General features: G+C 41.5%; 1 protein-coding gene across 3 annotated transcripts in view; it reads right to left on the bottom strand.

Moving 5' to 3' along the window:
- Positions 1-19,442, bottom strand: part of DGKI (diacylglycerol kinase iota) — a 507,168-nt gene that overhangs the window by 241,222 nt on the left and 246,504 nt on the right. For all 3 annotated transcript variants that reach the window (XM_069588482.1, XM_069588483.1, XM_069588484.1), the window contains 4 exons: positions 15,531-15,602; positions 11,514-11,630; positions 1,760-1,834; positions 1,166-1,264 (listed from right to left, as the gene is read on the bottom strand). In XM_069588482.1, coding sequence (XP_069444583.1) covers positions 1,166-1,264; positions 1,760-1,834; positions 11,514-11,630; positions 15,531-15,602 — 363 coding nt within the window. The remainder of the gene's footprint in view (positions 1-1,165; positions 1,265-1,759; positions 1,835-11,513; positions 11,631-15,530; positions 15,603-19,442) is intronic.

The following is a 19,442-nucleotide window of genomic DNA, read 5'->3' on the forward strand; positions in this document are numbered from 1 at the left end:
AAGGAAAGGGGGATAATATTTCTTTAAATGAGAAGCTTTACTATAATTAATGTGATCTGGAAAATACCCATTAACATTACTAATAAGAACAAGCATTATCTTGGGTCAATCTTAATTCTATGATTTGCCTACTTACACGAGGTGACTAAAACAGTTTTAAATCTTTAAGTTGCTTAGCGTGACACTTCAGGGAATCTTGTCTCAAAATGTAAAATGTGCACTTAATGGACACAGGAAATATCATCCAAACTCACATAAAAGTCACAGCAAAATCAGAACCCACAGAGGAGTATTGATAAGAAGCCTGAGAGTGGGACGAGAATTAGATGAGGAGACAAAGACCTGGATTCTAGAACAATTTCTATCCTTTAAAGAGCTGTGCACATTAAACATGTTATTAAATTTTACTTCTCTAAGGCTATTCATTATCCTCAAATGAGGTTGATATTAATCATTCTATAGGACTTGGGCAAAGACCAAATGAAACCTGTGAAAGCTGATATATTTTTGGTAGCCTTGGTGGTGTCTATTGTTCATGATTATCACGGACAATAAATCATTATTCTCTCTTTCCTCTGAAGACAGGGGAAAAAGTAGTTGAGTCTCGATTACAGCAGAAAGAAACACAGGTGGTGGTTCAGGTGGTAAAGAATCTGCCTGCAATGCAGAAGACCCGGGTTCGATTCCTGGGTCGAGAAGATCCCCTGGAGAAGGGGAATGGCTACCCACTCCAGTATTCTTGCCTGGAGAATTCCATGGACAGAGGAGCCTGGTGGGCTACAGTCCATGGGGTGACAAAGAATTGAACATGACTGAGCGACTAACTCAAACACACAAGCTCATGAAGGGCTTCCTAACTATAAGAGTTAAGAAAGCTGAAACACTGCGAGTTTGTAGCATGAACTTTCTTGAAAATCTGTAAGTAAAATGTTAGCAATTCGGCTTTTGACACCTCTAGTGAAGCTTGACGTGGAAGCAGAGGGATAAATCCTAGAACCTCGAGGTTTCGCCTGGCCCCATCAAGTGTAGAGCTGTGCCTTACTGGAGAAACTGGCTGTCTTCCAATGCTAGGAGTCCCACATAGTGCTATTTTACCGGGTGTCAGGAAATGTGTTTTCAAGAAAGTGTTGAAACTTCCAAGTGAAACGCATGAAAATCGACTTACCTGGTTGCCTCCGCTCTTGGGGTTTACGAACACAAGCAAAGGTTTCATGAGCGGAGAAGAGATAGGTTTTATCACAAAAGGACGACCTTTGTTTTCCTGCTAAAGAAAGAAAGCAGCACTATTGAGACTCGAAAAGCAGCCCCAAAGCAATGAAAGTGAGATATTTCTAGAACCACTGCCACTCCCCACCCCATCCCCCCAAATCAACATATGCCCCCAAATACACTGCATCTTGTTTCACAGGGCTCACTCAACATGAGAAAGTGTCTCAAGCTGTAACTCACCTCCAAGAATTTAGCCATGATCTTTTTTTTTCTATAGGCTTGACATGCACTAGATACATTCTAGCTCTCATCTTCATCATCTTTGGGATAATACTTCCATAGACAAAAGCAAATGCTCTGACTCTCAAGTGGCAAGAGGTTTTATGTGTGTATTTTAAAGGAACCGGCAGAACCCCAGTGTGGTTAGGGTATGGTGAAGGAGAGTGGTGGGAGATACATCAGCAAACGGAGCTCGGGCCAGGTCAAGTCAGACGGGGAAACGGTGGAGAGGAAGGTGGATTTCCCTGGACCATCACCCTCAAGCACTTACTTCGGTTCCTCTTTTGCTGGCTTTTCTTTTAAAGCTTGTTCTCTTCTTCTTCCGATTGGACGCCTTCAGGGAGTTCTGCAGGGAAAGAAGGGAGCCCTGAGCCAGCAGGCCGACGGGCTGCAGGCGCGCCCATGCAGGACCATGGAGAAGGCGACGGCGGCGCATGCTGTTCGGCAGGGCATGCTTCTCATGCTTTGACACTTCCAAGCCACTGCTCATGGGGAAGCCACACACAAACCCAGTCGCGTGCTGGAGAGTGAGCGACTGACTCCCCACCCCACGGAGAGGCAGGGAGTTAGAACCCTGGAGGCTCTCATGGACTCACATAACAACACATGTTATACCTGCCAACCCTCCCAGTAAAAATGGAAGAATCCCAAATTCTCTGAGGGGCTCCAGTCTCCCGCCCAACCAGGTCCGTCTCCCGCCCAACCAAGTTCAAGAAGTTCATCTCCTGGTATGGAGATCACCTATGTGGAAATGTAAAAAAGGAGGCCATTTTTCACGTTTTTCTTTTTTCTTTTTCTTTTTTTCCCCCTCTGTTTACTTTTTATAGGAGATGACCTGTTCATATAAAATGACTCAACGCCACTGAAATGTTATGATCCAAGTCTTCTATCAGCATTCATGGCTTGGTTTTCAAAATGCAGAGTGGCAGTCACTGCTCTTCCTTTTCCTGGCTAAGGCCCCACTGGTTTAAAAAAGTCCTCCCTCCCTTGGCAACCTTGATCTTTTTCCTCTCACAGAAGCGCATCCAACTTGAAACACAGGGACCCCAAATTTACTTGCCCTGTCTTTCTCTTTCTAGGGAATGTATGGACCACAACTCTGATTATTTCGGCTATTTACTCTTTATATTTGATACAGATGCTTTGAGAAGAACCTTTTTCTGGGAACAGTCACAGCTCCCTGGCTGAAGGCAAGGCAAAATCAGATTTAATTAGTGGAGAGTCAGTCATTAATTAGATGGCCATCTTCATAAAGATAAGCTATTACTACCATGACATAGATGTTTTACAAAGTGTTGAAAGCCTGAAATACAAAATTTTTAACTTAAAAGTTTACATAAGCATAGACACATGCATTGTTTGAGCAATTAAATGTTTTCAAACAGCTTGAAGAAACTTAGGTATCTATTTTTCAACATTGTATTTTTTCTTAGAACATTCAAAATAAACCTTTTAGTCTAGAGTACATCATATATGAACACATCGAAGTTAGTAAGACTGAAACTATTTAGCTTTTATTTGCATTTGGACCAAGAAAAAAAAAAGTTGATTTGTGGCCTGTGCTCACCAAGGATGAAGGAAACTTTCTTGAACCACCATTTGTCCCAAGGTTTTCTTCCCCCATCAGATTAAAAGAGTCTTCAGGTTTTCTGAATCTCACCAGAAAAGAAATCCAGAAGTTCATGGGTGTTCCCGATGCCAGGTGATTTCTCATCACTCACTTTAGACTATATTTCTCCTGCAAATAGATCTCCAAGTTCCCAAATTCCTCTTTAACTGGACCTATTATCATGTCCTTCTTTGGGAAACTTCTGCAGTCTTTCAGTATTTGCTATATTTTGACTACTTCCAATTTTATTAAAAGGGAAGAACAATTACTTGGAACTTTTAAATGCTTACTCAGTCAAATATTCCAAGGAGAGTGCTGAAAACTATTAGATTGGCAGAAGCAGCGTCTATTACTTCTGGCAATTCATGATGCTTTGAGTGTTGGTACCTGGGCCCCAACAAATATTCTTATTTAATTTGTTTAGGGTGAAGCCCAGGCAAAGATACTTTTTAAAAGCTCACCAGAATAGAATAGATTACGACAGGATGGAATAGAATAAAATAAAATAATAAAAGCTCCTGGGGAATTCTAGTGTGGCCAGCATTGAGAACCTCTGTCTGAAGTGCAAAAGGTAGAATGAGGAGCTGTATGTACTGCGTAGAGTAAAGCCAATCACTGGGGTAAGAACTGTGAGATGTGGGATTTGACAGACTGAATTCTGAACCTCTCTATTACTAGCTCCATAACCTTGGCCAAGTCAAACTTTTGAATTAGGTTTCTTAATTTTCAAAGGAAGGTGATAATACCTACCTCAAAGGACAGTTGTGGAGTTTAAATGAAAAAAAAAAAAATGCATGTAAAGTAGTTAACCTGGTATCCATCCCGTGAGAAACACTTTGATCAATGTTATCAGTTGCCTCTGATGGCTATATATCCCCAGCACCAATGCCTGGCACACAGTAGGCACCCACATCATTGCGGAAATAATAAGTCAGTATTTTTATAATTCACGACACTGACTGAGTCTTCCCTAATTTCATAAAGGGTCCTTAGGAAGTGGTGACTGTTTCCTAATTTATTTCATTTTCATTGACTTAGTGCCAAGAGCAATGTGGGACACCAACACTTACAGGAACATACTATGGGCCTCGGCTCTGGACAGGACTCAATAATTAAACTCCAAGAGACAGGGCACATGAACCAAGTTGAGGGACTGTTTCCTCAACTTGCTTGATCACAGAAATCACAGTTCTTCAGGTGATCCTGCTGATCAAGTGTGTTTGAAAAGAGCGTTAGAAAAACATACCAAAATAAGGCTGCATGTCTGAAAAAGGAGTAGGCAGGGGACTCAGCTCTCATAGGGAACAGACAGACAAAAATGGCCTTTGTTTTAAACACAGATGCAAATGCTTCCAAACCTCACCAAGCCACACGCACCTGAGGCCTTCATCTCACAGAACAAGAAGGGGGAAAGCTCAAGCACAGTGGTTGACTTACAGTACCTGGACGCTTGTACGTGAGCTCTGAGTAAGCTTACCTCCCTACAGATGGTCAAAGAGCAAACGATAAGCATTATGGAACTCCACACCTCCAAGTTCCCCAGGCTTCTTTCTGTCCTTGTGTAAACATGTATCTCTGTCTCAGGACATCACTTCTTTTAGAAGGCAGCTTAATTCAGTGAGGAACAGATGGATGCGAAGGCAGATTCAGGCTGTGTTTTGGCCAAGACAAGTCTTCAAGCCTTGCTAATCCACAATATCACTTACTCTGCCTGGTCAGTCTTGTGAGAGTTAAATAAACATGGTTCCCAAGAATGAAAAAATTATACCGAGACGTTATTATCTAGAATTGTTGACAAAACAGCCAAGAAACCTTTAATACTTTTCCTGGGTTCTAAAACAAAGTAGCACTGTTATCAAAAGCAGCTAACTCAGTGGTGCAAAGGGTTGATTCTACAAGTTCAACTGTCCAAACAGCAAAACGTAGTGCTCTTGTCTGGATTTTTACATTCTTCTGATCCCAACAGCATTCACCCCGTACATTCTGTGCCCACTCTTTTGTGAAATTCCTAAGATAAAGGATTTTTGTTTTCTTGTCCCAGGTATTGTGGCACAGGATTACCTTGCCACAAAAATAATCCTATCAACACAATCTTTATCACAGTTATGACGCCTTCCTGGGCTGTTATGAAATCCTACGGATGAATCATTCCACTGTGAATGAAACCCAACTTACTACTCTTATTATCTCTTGGGATTTCTTCAGGTGACAGGATCGCAAAGGATCAATTATAATAACAGGTCTAAAGATACCATATCTCACTTCATCATCCCAGATGACGTCTTCCACCATTCACACGCTGGACAAAACTCTGATGGATAACAAGAGGGCGCTCCGTGGACTTTGTCTATGAAAGGATAGTCTCACTCTGCCCTGCTCCAGCTTTAGCATTGCAGCAATGGTTGTTATAAGGACAGGCAAGCAGAAGAATCAGGAAAACTTACTCCAAAGTTAAGGACAGGGTCTCAGCAGCTTCTTAGGCATATTTAGCCAAATCACAGCAACTTGTTTCACACAGCAAGTGTAACATTTAGATTGACCAAAGGAAGTCTTTGGCATTGGGCATTGAGGGAGATTGTTGGTCATTGCTATGACATACCATGGGAGCCCTAGCATTTTAAGATAATCCAATCATAAGGAATAAGGACTAGCATGGAGAAAGCCCATACAAGGCTAGGTAGGAGTTGATTGTGACATTTTTATAAACAGACCATTAGAAATAATATAGATATCCATTGGGAGGGAATTTGCTTAAATCAACTATAAAATATCCACAGCAGTTTAAAAGGAATCAAATATATATGTATTAATATAGACTTTTCCCTATGATTTTTCCAATAGAAAAGCCAAAGTTTGAAACATTAAGTAGAGAACAATGTTATTTATTAAAAACACATACCTCTAGGGTCCCCCCACAAATCTGACCTCACAAAAAGTTCATGCCACATGAGTCTTGCTCCATCAGCTCCAAGTGCCTGCACTAGTATTTGAATATCTTTAATTCATTCACCCAAAGCACTATCCTCTAACATTTTCAGTCCAGAGGACAAACACTGACATTTGTAACTTCAAATATAACTTGAACTTTATATTCACTGATTGAGGCTTGGTCACTAAAATTTTTTTTTTTTTTTTCATTTTAACTCCTTTCAGTTATCTACCTTCCATCATCTTTTCACTTCCAGGTCTCGCCAAGTAATTTGGTGATGAAACCTAGCAAATCATCCAGCAAGCTTTCACACAGAGCCCAACTCCACAGCTGGTCACAGAGTCATTATCCACTCAGAATCCACCGTCTTTCCACAGCGAACGAAAATATATGGTTTAATTCCATCTCTTTACAACCCACTTTTTCAGACCATAATACACTCCAGTAAATTTCCTTTACTCTTCTGTAGAGCCATTTATTTAGACACAAACATCACAAATAAAGCCGACTGTATCTCATGACCCATCTTCACTGCTGTTCTCAGTTAGATCCTATTGGCTCACATCACCCTTCCTCATCCCTCTTGCCAGGAATGTGGCCCACATCCTTCAAGACCAAGCACACAGGCCAGATTTTCCACTGAGCCTAGACTGTTCTCCATGACTGAGGCAGCTCAGTTTTGCTCCAGGTCTCCACCGTGTTTCTACATCTTAGGTGGCCCCTTTGCGCCTTAGATGTGTATGCGTCTCAGTGAGCAGGGCTGATGCAACCCAACTCTCTGGCCCCTTCCTTTCACCTCCATATATGTGTCTCTCCCATGAGATGCACACCGGTCAAATAGATATCCCTTCCCAGACATCTGAAAACTACTCTTTCAGTGGGTTAGCCAAAAAGCTCATTTGTGTTTTTCCATAAGATGTTAGGAAAAAAACTTGAACAAATTTTTTGGCCAACCCAATATTAAGGATTTACTTGTGGCTGAATTCCTCTCCAGAATCAAATTCACAAAGACTCCAACCAATGATTTAGACAGTTGTGTCTTTTTCCTCCCTGGGAAGTACACTCTTTGTGGACATCAAATGAACATCTGATTCATCTTTGGACCTCCCGCTGCAGGTAACAGCATCTTCGAATGTGGTTAATTAAACACTTACTTAATTCAATTAAGGCTCTTCTCCATTATCATCATTAAGCAGTGTCAGAAAAACAGGTAGGTAGGTGCTTGTGCTCAGTCGTGTCTGCCTCTTTGCAACCCTTTGGACTGTAGCCCACCAGGCTCCTCTGTCCATGGGATTTTTCAGGCAAGAATATTAGAGTGGGTTGCCATTTCCTTCTCCAGGGTATCGTTCCTGACCCAGGAATCGAACCTCTGCCTCTTGCAGCTCCTGCATTACAGGCAGATTCTTTACTCACTGAGCCATCAGGGAAGCCCCAGTGGGAAAACACAGAAATATATGGTACAGGTGGAAAGATACATAAAGCTCTAAATGCTCAGAAAGCATTTTACCTGCTGTTTTCCATCTACTTTCCAAATTTTCCTTTCAAAAAAAAAGATTTCCCACCCAATGTCTCCAAATAAATTCTCTAATCTTATTGCTTCCACACCATTTGTAACAGGTTGCCACCCATGCCCTATACTCTACAAAACTACAGCTTTGACTTATTGATGATCTGGTTCCAAACACAGGGACTTCTCTCAGCCCTTGGTATTTTTCTCATGTCTACAGAATTGAACACTGATGACTGCCCTATTTTTCTTTTCATTTTTTTAATAATGAAACTTCATGCTACCATAGTTCTCTGTCTAGCAAACATTCCCCTCCTCCTCCTCCTTCCATTTTCTAGGTGTGGATATTCTCCCTGTCTTCTTCTATTCTTTTATTTAGTAAATGAGCAGGTCTTGACTGTCTTCCCTGGGAAAAACTGGGCTAGTGAATATACAATCCCACTCTGGTGTGAAATACAACAGCTACAGTAAGACTTCGAGGTGCACTTGGAAACACCGTAGATACGATGCTATGGCCCCTACTCTTGGCTCTTTCTACCCCCTGCATTGGGTCTCTCTCTCACCCTCTTCACGTCTGCTTTCGCTGTAACACAGAAGGTTCAGGGGTCAGTAACGTCTATCCTGACCCCTGTTTGACTGTCCCACTGTCATCTGTTGTTGCACAGCTTCACCTGACACCTTGTGCTCCTAAAAGTCAATAAGAAGGAAAACAGCAAGAGCTAAAATCTGAGTGGCTACAATGAGCCACGTACTGTTCTCTGCGTGTTATTTTACGTGTTTTAGCTCACCAGTCCTCAAAAAAGCTCTATGAAATAGGTACGAGTATTATTTACCCTTTACAGAGGAGAAACTGAAGTAGAAGAGATTAAGTTGAGATGAAATAAGTTATTAAGTGGCAGGGCAAAGTTATGAGTCCAGGCTGCCTGGTTCGCAAACCAGAGCGCTTCACCACTACCCTATTGCCACTCTGCCCCCTCAGGCTCATTATACACCACCTTTTCTATAGAACTTGATTAGTTAAATTACTTGATGACTTTGGGACCCAGGGGAGAAGGGACCACCAAAATTTTTAAAGTTATCTAATTCATCAAGGCTGGTTTTAGCAACATGGTAAAGAAGCATGATATATCATTAAGAGCTTGGATTTCAGAATCACAATTTATGGGTTCAAATACATCTCACACCAATAACTGTATAGCCCCAGCTAATTTGTTTGACTTTTCTATTCCTCACATTCATCAGCTGTGAAATGGGGCTAACAAGAGCACTGTAACAATGAGATACTAAATGTATAGTACTTAAAATATGTAACACACGCAAAGCATTCAATAAATGTTAGCTTTCATTCTTATTATCACAATGTCCTGAATCATAGATGGGAATAAAAAGGTGGCTTATTAAAAAATTTTGGACTTTAGCATCCTGACTCTGAACTACTTTCCAAAAACCATTCCCACCAATCAGCTACCTAATAAAAGTTGCTAAGATACCAACTTGTTATTATGAAAATTTACAAACAAAGGCAAACACAAAAGCATCTGTTATGTATTACATTTGCGGGTAATAAGGTCAAGGTCTCTTCATAGAAAAACTGTAGCTAAAAATTGAAGAGTAAAAATTGGAAAATCACCCTTTAACAAAACCCAATGAAATAAAAGATTTAGGCAACAATCTGTAATGGATAAAATTACAGATGAAAGACAGAAGGACAAATTTATAACAAATGGATTAGGATGACAGTTTCTGAATCCTAACACCACTAACAGTGAACAATCTGGTATTATGTTCCATTAAAAGCAACACTACAGAAAAAGACATCAATACCCATACAGTCCTTTTGCCAAGAAATTAAACCGGAATCTCAGTCCTTACATCTAAATATTTTTGTAAGAAATATGGGCCATGATTTTAAATGAGGATTTAAATGATTTTAAAGCACAATAAGGATACAATCAGTCAAAATTAAAATATGAGCTATGCTGTAGGTAAAGTGACCCTATTTATTCAATAAATAACTGGCAGGAAAAATAAGAGAGCAGAGTGCTATAGATTAAGAGAGATTTAAGAGATCAGTCAACAAAAAGGAAGTTGTAGACTTTGGATCTTAGTCTGAAAAAATAACTGTAAAAAAGATATATTTAAAACAATCAGAAAATAATTTAAAGATGCCACCTCAAATTAATTAATTTTGATGGGTGAAGTAATGGTATGGAATTGTCTTTCTGAAGTAGTATCTTTCTGGGAAACAAAAGGCAGCATTTATAGATTAAATGGTATGCTAAACTTTGCTTTAAAATACCCTAGCAAAAGGAAAAAAGGGAGACTTGCACTTTCAAGAAGACAGAGTAAAGGGGGTGGGGCCAGAGGAAGCACGGATGTGGCAGCAAAAGGGTAACAGAAGGCCACTGATGGTGATGGAATTGTTCTGTCTCCACTGATCGTGTCGGCATCCTGGTTCTGATGTTATACCCTGATACTACAAGGTGGCACCATGAGGAGCAAGTTTGCAACGGATACACGGGTTCCTTCTGCGCTGTTCCTTAGAACTGCATGGGAATCTCAAAACAAATTCAATTATGAAAAGAACAATACGGCGTGGCAAGGGACAGATGAAACAGCAGCAGCAGAAACGTTCATGGTTATAGAATTCATTATGATCAGCTCTTTCTCTTCACTTGTTTGCAAATTTCCACAACCTAAAGATCTTTTAAAGTTTGCAAAAGTAAACTTGGAGTTTCTCTGCAGAGTGATAGTGTCTTCTGGTTTTCCTGTTTTATCTTCAGTCGTCCAAAATCCTATACCACTAGGTCATCCTACATACTCGTGCTAGTTAAACAATTATATTATATATATATATATATATATATATATATATATATATATATATATATATATAAAATTTTACTCAATCATTCCTTTGTTAAAGGATAAAGTTTGCACGGAACAAAAATCTCCTCTGAGTCAGGCCTGAACAATCTTATGCTCATCCCTTTTACTCACCCCCTACATAAACCTTCCTCTGCAGTCAATCTAGTCTCACAGCCCCATGGATATAATTTTGGACAAAGTATACTTGCTCCTGCCATTCTCCTGCATGTTATTTTCTTCTCCACTGATCTAAGTCCCATTCACCTTTAAGGAAGCAGAATAAAACCCACCTGCTTCATGAAGCTCTCCCTGATCTTTCCTTAAAGTAATTACATGGTTCTTCAGAGCAAAGATCAGGTATTACATTCACAGTGCTTAGTAGCCTTCTTGATACCATCAAGGTTTTTGATGAAAACGTGTTGATTTAACTGAATGTTTACTATAAAACAATTGGACAGAGTGCTGAATTTTAAGGGGAAACACACGTACAAAAGAGCTTCTTGGTGGCTCAGACCTAAAAATCAGCCTGCAATGCAGAAAGTACAAGGAGGCTTGAATACAGAATGAGATTAGCTGTTAAGAGGATAAATTCTACTTTGCCTTAAGGAAAGGGTGTTGCTCTCTAAGCAGGCCTCGTGTACTGGGGAAGGTCATGACCCACAGTCTGCGTTGGGGTTGGAAGTGGTAGGAATCGCAACCCAACACTGAAGCCTGCACCACCGTGCGCCCTCACAGTCACTCCCTGGGGTTGCCCAGGCTGCAAGAGAAGAGAGTCGTGTAAGAATCAGCTGCACGCACCGCTCACCAAAGGGCTTTAAGGAACTCAGCTGAGCGCCCGGGCAAGAGAATACATATTAGCATCTGAATGGGGAGCAAGCACTCCTGCTGTGAAACTCTGATTTCTTTAGGAAGAAGAGGCTGGTTCCATGAGAGAGCCCAACAGCAGTACAGGGATGGGCTAACGGGATGAACTGAGAAGCTAAGCATGGGCCTGTGGGGAGGAGTGAGCAGAGATTGTAGGAACCCAGAGCCTCGTTGAGGGGAGAAAAGCAAGAAGCAGCAGTTCCTTTTTCTCTGAGCTGGCCCAGCAACACCAGGGTCCCGGCAGTTACCTGAGGTTTCTTCACCTTAATGATCCAGGTGGGCGGAACAATAACAGCAGCGTGAGCCCCCAGGGAGCAGGGTTCCTCAATCTGGTGCAGCATGAAGCAGGTCACCTTGTTGTGAAACTGAAGGGAAAGACAGGCCAGTTAACAATTCTGCACGCAGGGAAATGCCGCCGCAAGAAGGAACAAGTGCACGTGTGCATACTTTAGCACATGCTCGCGTGCACACACACACACAGAGGTCCCACACTCCCCATCACTGCCCAACCAGCCCCAGGAACTTAAGAGACCAGATTACAAACTCATTCTACTTTATAAACTGATAGCAACTGATTACAAGAACTCAGTTTATAGACCAGCTGAAACTTGATAACCTTTTATAGGATATTTACATTAAAAATGTTAGAGACTTGGAGGATTCTAGAAAGGCTAACTTTGCACATAATTTTGTTTCACTTGGCTTGTGCTCCTCACAGACTTGGCTGATTTGGGATAATGTTGAGAAGGAAATAAAGACAAGCATCCAGTGTAAGGGACCCAGAAAAAAAAAAAAAATTGTCTCTTCTAGAGAGTTGTTAGAGAAGAAACAAAGAGACTGCTTCTGCCGGGTTTGTCTAAAGCTGCTGAAAAAATAATGGTCCTAGCACACTTGGCAAATCTAAAGTGCTTTTGACTTTTGAAAGGAAGGAAGTCAATATAGACTAATGATAATAACCATACCTAGGTTCCAGGGGCTTAGCTATATACCCCAATGGACGAGTAACCTTAGGCCAATTACATTTCCAGTAATTTTTTTTTTCTTTTTTGTGACTGTAAAGTGATAATAATGTGTGGTAGCATTTGTTTTCTAATAAACATCAAATCCCCATTATACAATTATGGGCTTTAAAATTTTAATCATAGTGATTTAAAAAAATTAACAGTAGCTGCTACTTAGATTATACTTAATGTGACCACGTAATTTATCATCTTAACTGAAACAATTTTAAGAATGAAAGGGAGCAGAGACAATAATTATGTTGGAACAGCAGACATAAACTAGGACTGTCTCATGAAAACTGTCAAATATAGCCACCCCAATTACATCACATCAGGGCAATTTTATCTTTACTACTGAATAGCTTCAAGATCTGACATGATCCAGTGGCAAATTACTAAATCAATTAAGCATGAAATACTAATTAATAAGATAATAAATAATTCTTCCTAAATTGTTTGTGATTTGCAAACAATTTGATATACCAGAGAAATGTCATTTGAATTCTTTCTTTAAAAAATCATTTTCTCTCAAGTCATCCCATCTTCTCCTTCTCCCACTGAGTCCAAAAGTCTGTTCTTTATGTGTGTCTCCTTTGCTGCCCGGCATGTAGTATTGTTGGCAACACAATATTGCAAAGTAATTATCCTCCAATTAAAATAATTAAAAAATAATAATTTTAACAATTCAAGTAAACCCTCATATGAATAGCCGTTGCATCTCTAACGTGGCAGAAATCTCAGAGACTGCCGACTCCAACTCTCACAATTTACACCTGAGTACTCTGGAGAGACTAAGACGTGTGTCTAAAACTGCATGACTTTTAAGGGGTAGAGTCAGGACCTGAATACATGAAACCCGGCTCCCAAATACAGTTTTATTTTCTGCCTCAGGAAGTGCCCACAGAAGGCACTTAATTGTTTGACATCATATATCCTAGAAAGAATTACCTATAGTGTTAAAATACACCACCACCATAATCTGTCTTAAAAAGTTTTATATTTTTAGTCCTTGAAAAATCAACTTCTACAACGTGGGGCCCTGGGAAACTCAACAATACACATGCTGTGATTAGTCGCTCAACTGTGTCCAACTTTGTAACCCCATGGACTGTAGCCAGCCAGGTTTTTGTCCATGGGGATTTTCCAAGCAAGATTACTGGAGTGAGTTGCCATGCCCTCCTCCAGAGGATAGTCCCAGGGGTCAAACCCGGGTCTCCTGCATTACAGGTGAATTCTTTACCAACAGAGCCGCCAGGGAAGCCCCCAAAGATACAAAGAAATGATCAAAACTCTGCCACAAGGGTCAAGTGAAAGTTGTTTTTTTAGTGATTTGATTGGACTACAGATTCAAGAAAGAAAGCATATGAGTTCACTGTTAAGCAGGACAGTTTCCAGATTAAATGACCTGGGATCAACCATCTAACCACAACCTGGCAGCTACAGGGTAGCAGCATGTGCAGCCTATCTAAGGCCGCGTGGATGCTACCTGGCAAGTGTCGTCTCACCAGATCAGGGAAACAACAAGCATAGACAGTGTCGGGGACCCCGAGGGCCTAAACCTGCTTCTTTCTTCCTTTCCAAGCAAAGTGCAGTTGGAACTGCACAACTGGCATTTGCACAGTTCCTTGAGTGAAAGGAAACATGTTCCCTTATATTTGTGAACATGTTCTTGAACAGAAGCACGAAGACTACTTGTAAAACAATTAACTGAAAGGAGATAGAAATGCCAAGAACAAAAAACGTGCCAGGAGGGTGATGCAGCAAACACTGAACTTTCCCAACCAAGGTGTCCCTACCAAGTAACAGCAGATCCTCCTGACACGAGGGGGCTAGTGAAAATATGCCAGAGAAATTATTAGATTGAACCTGATGGAACTGCAAAGATGCAAAGGTTTCTCACCCACAAAAAAAAAAAGCCAATTTCCTGTGTTTCAAGTAAATGCATCTTCCACTCCTGCCTTGGGGACTAGATAAAGCCAATGTGTGCAGTGCATGGGCTAAGTTGCTTCAGTCAATCATATCCGACTCTTTGTGAACCCGTGGACTGTAGCCCACCAGGCTCCTCTGCCCATGGGATTCTCCAGGCAAGCATACTGGAGTGGGTTGCCACACCCTCCTCCAGGGGATCTTTCCAACCAATGCACCCTGCGTCTCTTGCGTGTTGGCAGGCGGATTCTTTACCCCTAAACCACCTGGAAGTCTGAAGGTTATCTGCACAGCCTTAACCCTTAAGCTTAAACAGCACAGCACTTTATTTCCAGGTTGACTGTGCAGTGAGGGGACAATATATCCCAATTACAAAGACAGTTTAAAAAACCAGTAAATTGAGAGATTAGAGCAGGGGTCCAGATTGTTTCTATAAAAGGACTGGATAGTAAATATTTTAGTCTTATGGGGCCATATTGTTTCTGATGCATTATTCAACTCTGCTGCTGGAGCAAAAAAGTAGCCAGAGGCAATACATAAAGGATGGGCATGGCTGCGTTCCAATAAAACTTTAGTTACAAAAACAGGCAGCAGTCAAATTTGGTTTATAAGCCACAGTTTGCTAACTTGTGAGTCAGTCTCCATTGTCTAGCTAAAGAAAAAAAATAGGTTCATAGACAAAAAAAAAAAAAAAAAATTGAACCATCTGGTTGGGACAGAGCTGTTAAAAAATGAAAAAAAGAGAAGAGAGGGAAAGTAAAAAGGGAAATTATCATTGGATCCATATGAGTATCCATGTTCAAATATAAGAAAGAGTAACATTTCAATGAGCATACAGCCAACTATAACAACGTCCAAACCTAAGGAAGAATATAAGCCCACTCTAATCCTAACACAGTCCCATTAAGAAAAAAATGCACCCACATCAAAAACAGAAGAACCAAGATGTCTGAACTGCTTTGTCAGAGGGATTATCTAAGGTTGCAACTTCCTTCTATACAAGTCGTCATCGATGACCTAGTGTACTACGGGGCAAGTGGCCCTGGAGTGAAAATCCCTCCATTCTAGACTCAGAGATAGAATCAGGAGGGGATTTTCTGACATGGGATTCCAGGTTTCAATGTATATAAATAAAGGGGTTAATTTCTAGTTTCTTGCAGCTCATTTATCCTATGATTCTACAGTTCTAATGTGTCTTTCTTCCTCCACAGATCCTATGAGAGAAATAATACATAAATTAGGATAATGTTCCACTTACAGACAGGAACTCCAGCCATGACATAATTCTACTTTGAGAAAACAGGAGCCCACTTTGTTTTATCTTATCCCCAAACTTACCGCCTGCTTACACCAGGAACAGCTGATAGCCACAATCTCCTTACTGTGGAAGGAGAATTTTTGCTGGAAGCCCTAGAATATTAGAACAAGAGACAGAGAATTAAAAACCACTTCCAATCGAGTATGCATCTGTCCTCCTGAAGTCCAAGGAAGTCAGCAAGGCCAGGCTTAAGGGAATTGAGACAGCAAATGCCACAGCAGGCACCTACATCTCCACCTTCTACCACCTTTCCTATCACCAAATTCTCTAAAGTGTGAGAGAGGAGGCACCAGTATTTGCGTTACCACTAGCACTCAAAGCCAGCCACAAAACCTTTTTTTTCTTTGACTGCACTGTGTGGCATGTGGGATCTTAGTTCCCTGACCAGAGACTGAACCTGTGCCCTGTGCCCTGGAAGGCAGAGTCTTACCCACTGGGCTGCCAGGGAAGTCCCCAAATCATTGACCCTCCACCAAGTAAATGAAGTTCTGGTGCATTTTTAAGTTAAAAAGAAGCCTCTATTGGTTCACATGATTTTTTTTTTAACAGTGGTTATCCATCTCAGAGGTCCTACACAACCGTACCATCAAGAAGCCACAAAGAGAGAAAGGAAGCAGGAGACAGTCAGGTGCCCTAGAAGTGAGAGTCTGGGAGACATCCAAGGGTGGAGAAGGAAATTCAAACACTCTCATCATCCCCTCGGGATGTCAGGACTCAAAACAAGCAGCTTTCAATTTCCATTTTTCGCCAGCAAACGGCAATGAGATTAATGGAATGGCAAACACAATCCTCTTAATGAACAAACAGAATTACTTTTCCATCAGAGAAAGAAGAGACACTTTTTGGCCGCTGTTGTCCCTAAATAATTACCAGAGAGAAGTACGCAGTAACTCTCAAGGAAATTTTTTTTAGCTTTCCCAAAGCTCACGCATTTCTATCTGCCTGTGAAATCTAAGCCAAACAAACTAATGCAGATCAATGACCCAAAACTCTTAAAGCTTTTTAAGTGACCCAAAGCAAATAGAAAGATGTGATGGGCAGGAAAGCTTTAAAGGCAACGAGCTGCATGTCTTGCTTAATGTGTACAGATAACTTTAAGTTTAAAGAAAGCCAATTTACACATTATTAAAAGAAGTCCTAGCGGCATTTTTGCGGTCCCCGTAATTCCTACCTGTTTGCAGCATTTTATATACTAATGAGCATTTCCTCCTTTGTGGTCCTCTAGCCTCTCCTAATTTCCTAAAACACATCTCAATTCTCCTTCTTCCTCTCCATCTCCTGCACGTGGACAGGAGACTGGGACCAGGGTCAAACCTTGGTGCTCTGCAATTCCACCTTGAATCCTTCTCTTTTTTGTCCAACCTCAAATCCCACTTCAAGAAATGTGACCTCTTCTTAACATCGGACTTCCCTGGATTCCGAAAAGTTTCTCCATCAATATCCTTTTCTCAACAACTTAAGCGATTATAGAATTGCTCAGTGCAGAGGCATTCACAAAACAAGCATGTGTCTGCTATCCTCACAAAAGCCTGCTTGCAGTGTGGGTCCTTGGCTGGCATTAGGGAACTTGAATTTCAGGAGGGGTTCCCCAGTTGAGGGTGGCTCACTGTGCCTGAATTGTTGGTACAAACCCCCTGGTGTATGAACAGCTGCTTTCCTTCTGGAGTCTGGAGGGTGGGTCTGTGCTGGGCAGGAGGTGATTATGTCACCAGACCCCTAAGAAAAACCTGACCACCAAGTCTCAGATGAGACCCAGGAGATAGTATTTCACACAAGTTGTCGCAATCTGTGTTGGAAAAATTAAGTGCGTCCTTTGCAACTGTCAGAAGGCTTCTGGTGCTTTACACTTGGTTTCGGCAGGACCTTATCCCATGTTCCTTTCCTCTGCTGACTCTGCTTTGTAGCTGTTTGTTATAATAAATCACAGCTGTGAGTAATATTTCCCACATAGCTCAGTTGGTAAAGAATCCGCCTGCAATGCAGGAGACCCCGGTTCGATTCCTGGGTTGGGAAGATCTGCTGGAGAAGGGATAGGCTATCCATTCCAGTATTCTTGGGCTTCCCCCTTGTGGCTCAGCTGGTAAAGAATCCATCTGCAATGTGGGAGACCGGGGTTCGATCCCTGGGTTGGGAAGATTTCCTGGAGAAGGGAATATACTCTGAGCCCCATGAGCCCTCCCAATGAATAACTGAAAATGGTCACCAAACATACTCATCCCCCTCTACCCCTACAAACAAAGAGTCTTGATATTCTCGTTGACAGAGGTGACAGAGCATTTCCCCAGTAAAGGATGCACTTCTGTAAAACAAACAGGGACAGAATTATTAGGACAGGTTGGCATCCACAGGCTTACTGCTGTACTGGTCAGCCACGACCCACACAGTCCCTGGCACCTGAGTGTTATTACTGCCTAACAGAAATAGTTTATGTGCATGTATGTTCTAAAGTGGAATTGTAAGTTCTCTGGGAGAAGTCCTTGCAACATTTCTTAATAAATCTTTACAACTTAGCATAGGGATGGCAGGAATATTTTCTGATTACCTGAACAAGAAAGTCACTGCTACCACACTATGATCCAACTACAAAGTTCATGCTATCCAGATTTTAAAACCCTAACCCAAAACACCTGAAAATATGGCCCTCCTCATTAAACTCTCCTCCAAAGGCTATAGACACGGCAAATCACTTAACCCTTCTGTCTTCTTCCTTCATCCATCTGGAAGTGGTCATAAAAATACAAACCTCTCCAACACCACTGAGTAGTTATAAGCATCCAATAAAGCAATGCATTTGAAAAGTCCTTTATAACACAGTACACAGAAGGAGCACATTTACTGCTGGAACCTCTTCTAACTTCTTGCTAACAGTCCTCCACTATCATATGTGTGACTAGCAATGCTCTATTCAATTGTATTAGCTCATCTCTCTACCGACTATTGGCCTTCTGACTTCAGGGGGAAGCAGAGCCTGTCCAGTGTGGCCCTGAGAGCCTGGCTGAGAGCAGACACAAGCCCCCAGGCCAGCCTCAACTGGGGCGCTGGGTACTGTGTTTATGTAGTTGTGGTGGGTCCCTTGGAAATGAGCCTCGTGGCAATTTGCTCTCTGTTTCAGACTCTAGTTTGGCATAGTCACAGTGGCCATGGCTTCAGGGTTACTATCTAACAGAAAGACCTAAGTAGAACACCCTGGCAATGCCAAAGAATGCTCAAACTACCGCACAGTTGCACTCATCTCACACACTAGTAAAGTAATGCTCAAAATTCTCCAAGCCAGGCTTCAACAATACATGAACCTGGAACTTCCAGATGGTCAAGATGGATTTAGAAAAGGCAGAGGAATCTGAGATCAAATTGCCAACAGCCGCTGGATCATGGAAAAAGCAAAGGAGCTCCAGAAAAACATCTACTCCTGCTTTATTGACTATGCCAAAGCTTTGGACTGTGTGGATCACAATAAACTGTAGAAAATTCTGAAAGACATGGGAATACCAGACCACCTGACCTGCCTCTTGACAAATCTGTGTGCAGGTCAGGAAGCAACAGTTAGAACTGGACATGGAACAACAGACTGGTTCCAAATAGGGAAAGGAGTACATCAAGGGTGTATATTGTCACCCTGCTTATTTAACTTATACACAGAGTAAATCATGAGAAACTCTGGGCTGGAGGAAGCACAAGCTAGAATCAAGATTGCTGGGAGAAATATCAATAACCTCAGATATGCAGATGACACCACCTTATGGCAGAAGCTGAAGAACTAAAGAGTCTCGATGAAAGTGAAAGAGAAGAGTGAAAAAGTTGGCTTAAAGCTCAACATTCAGAAAACTAAGATATTGGCATCTGGTCCCATCATTTCGTGGCAATTAGATGGAGAAACAATGGGAACAGTGGCAGACTTTATTTTGGGGGGCTCCAAAATGACTGCAGATGGT

Source organism: Ovis canadensis, chromosome 4 (assembly GCF_042477335.2).
Source record: "Ovis canadensis isolate MfBH-ARS-UI-01 breed Bighorn chromosome 4, ARS-UI_OviCan_v2, whole genome shotgun sequence".
Lineage (NCBI taxonomy): Eukaryota > Metazoa > Chordata > Mammalia > Artiodactyla > Bovidae > Ovis > Ovis canadensis.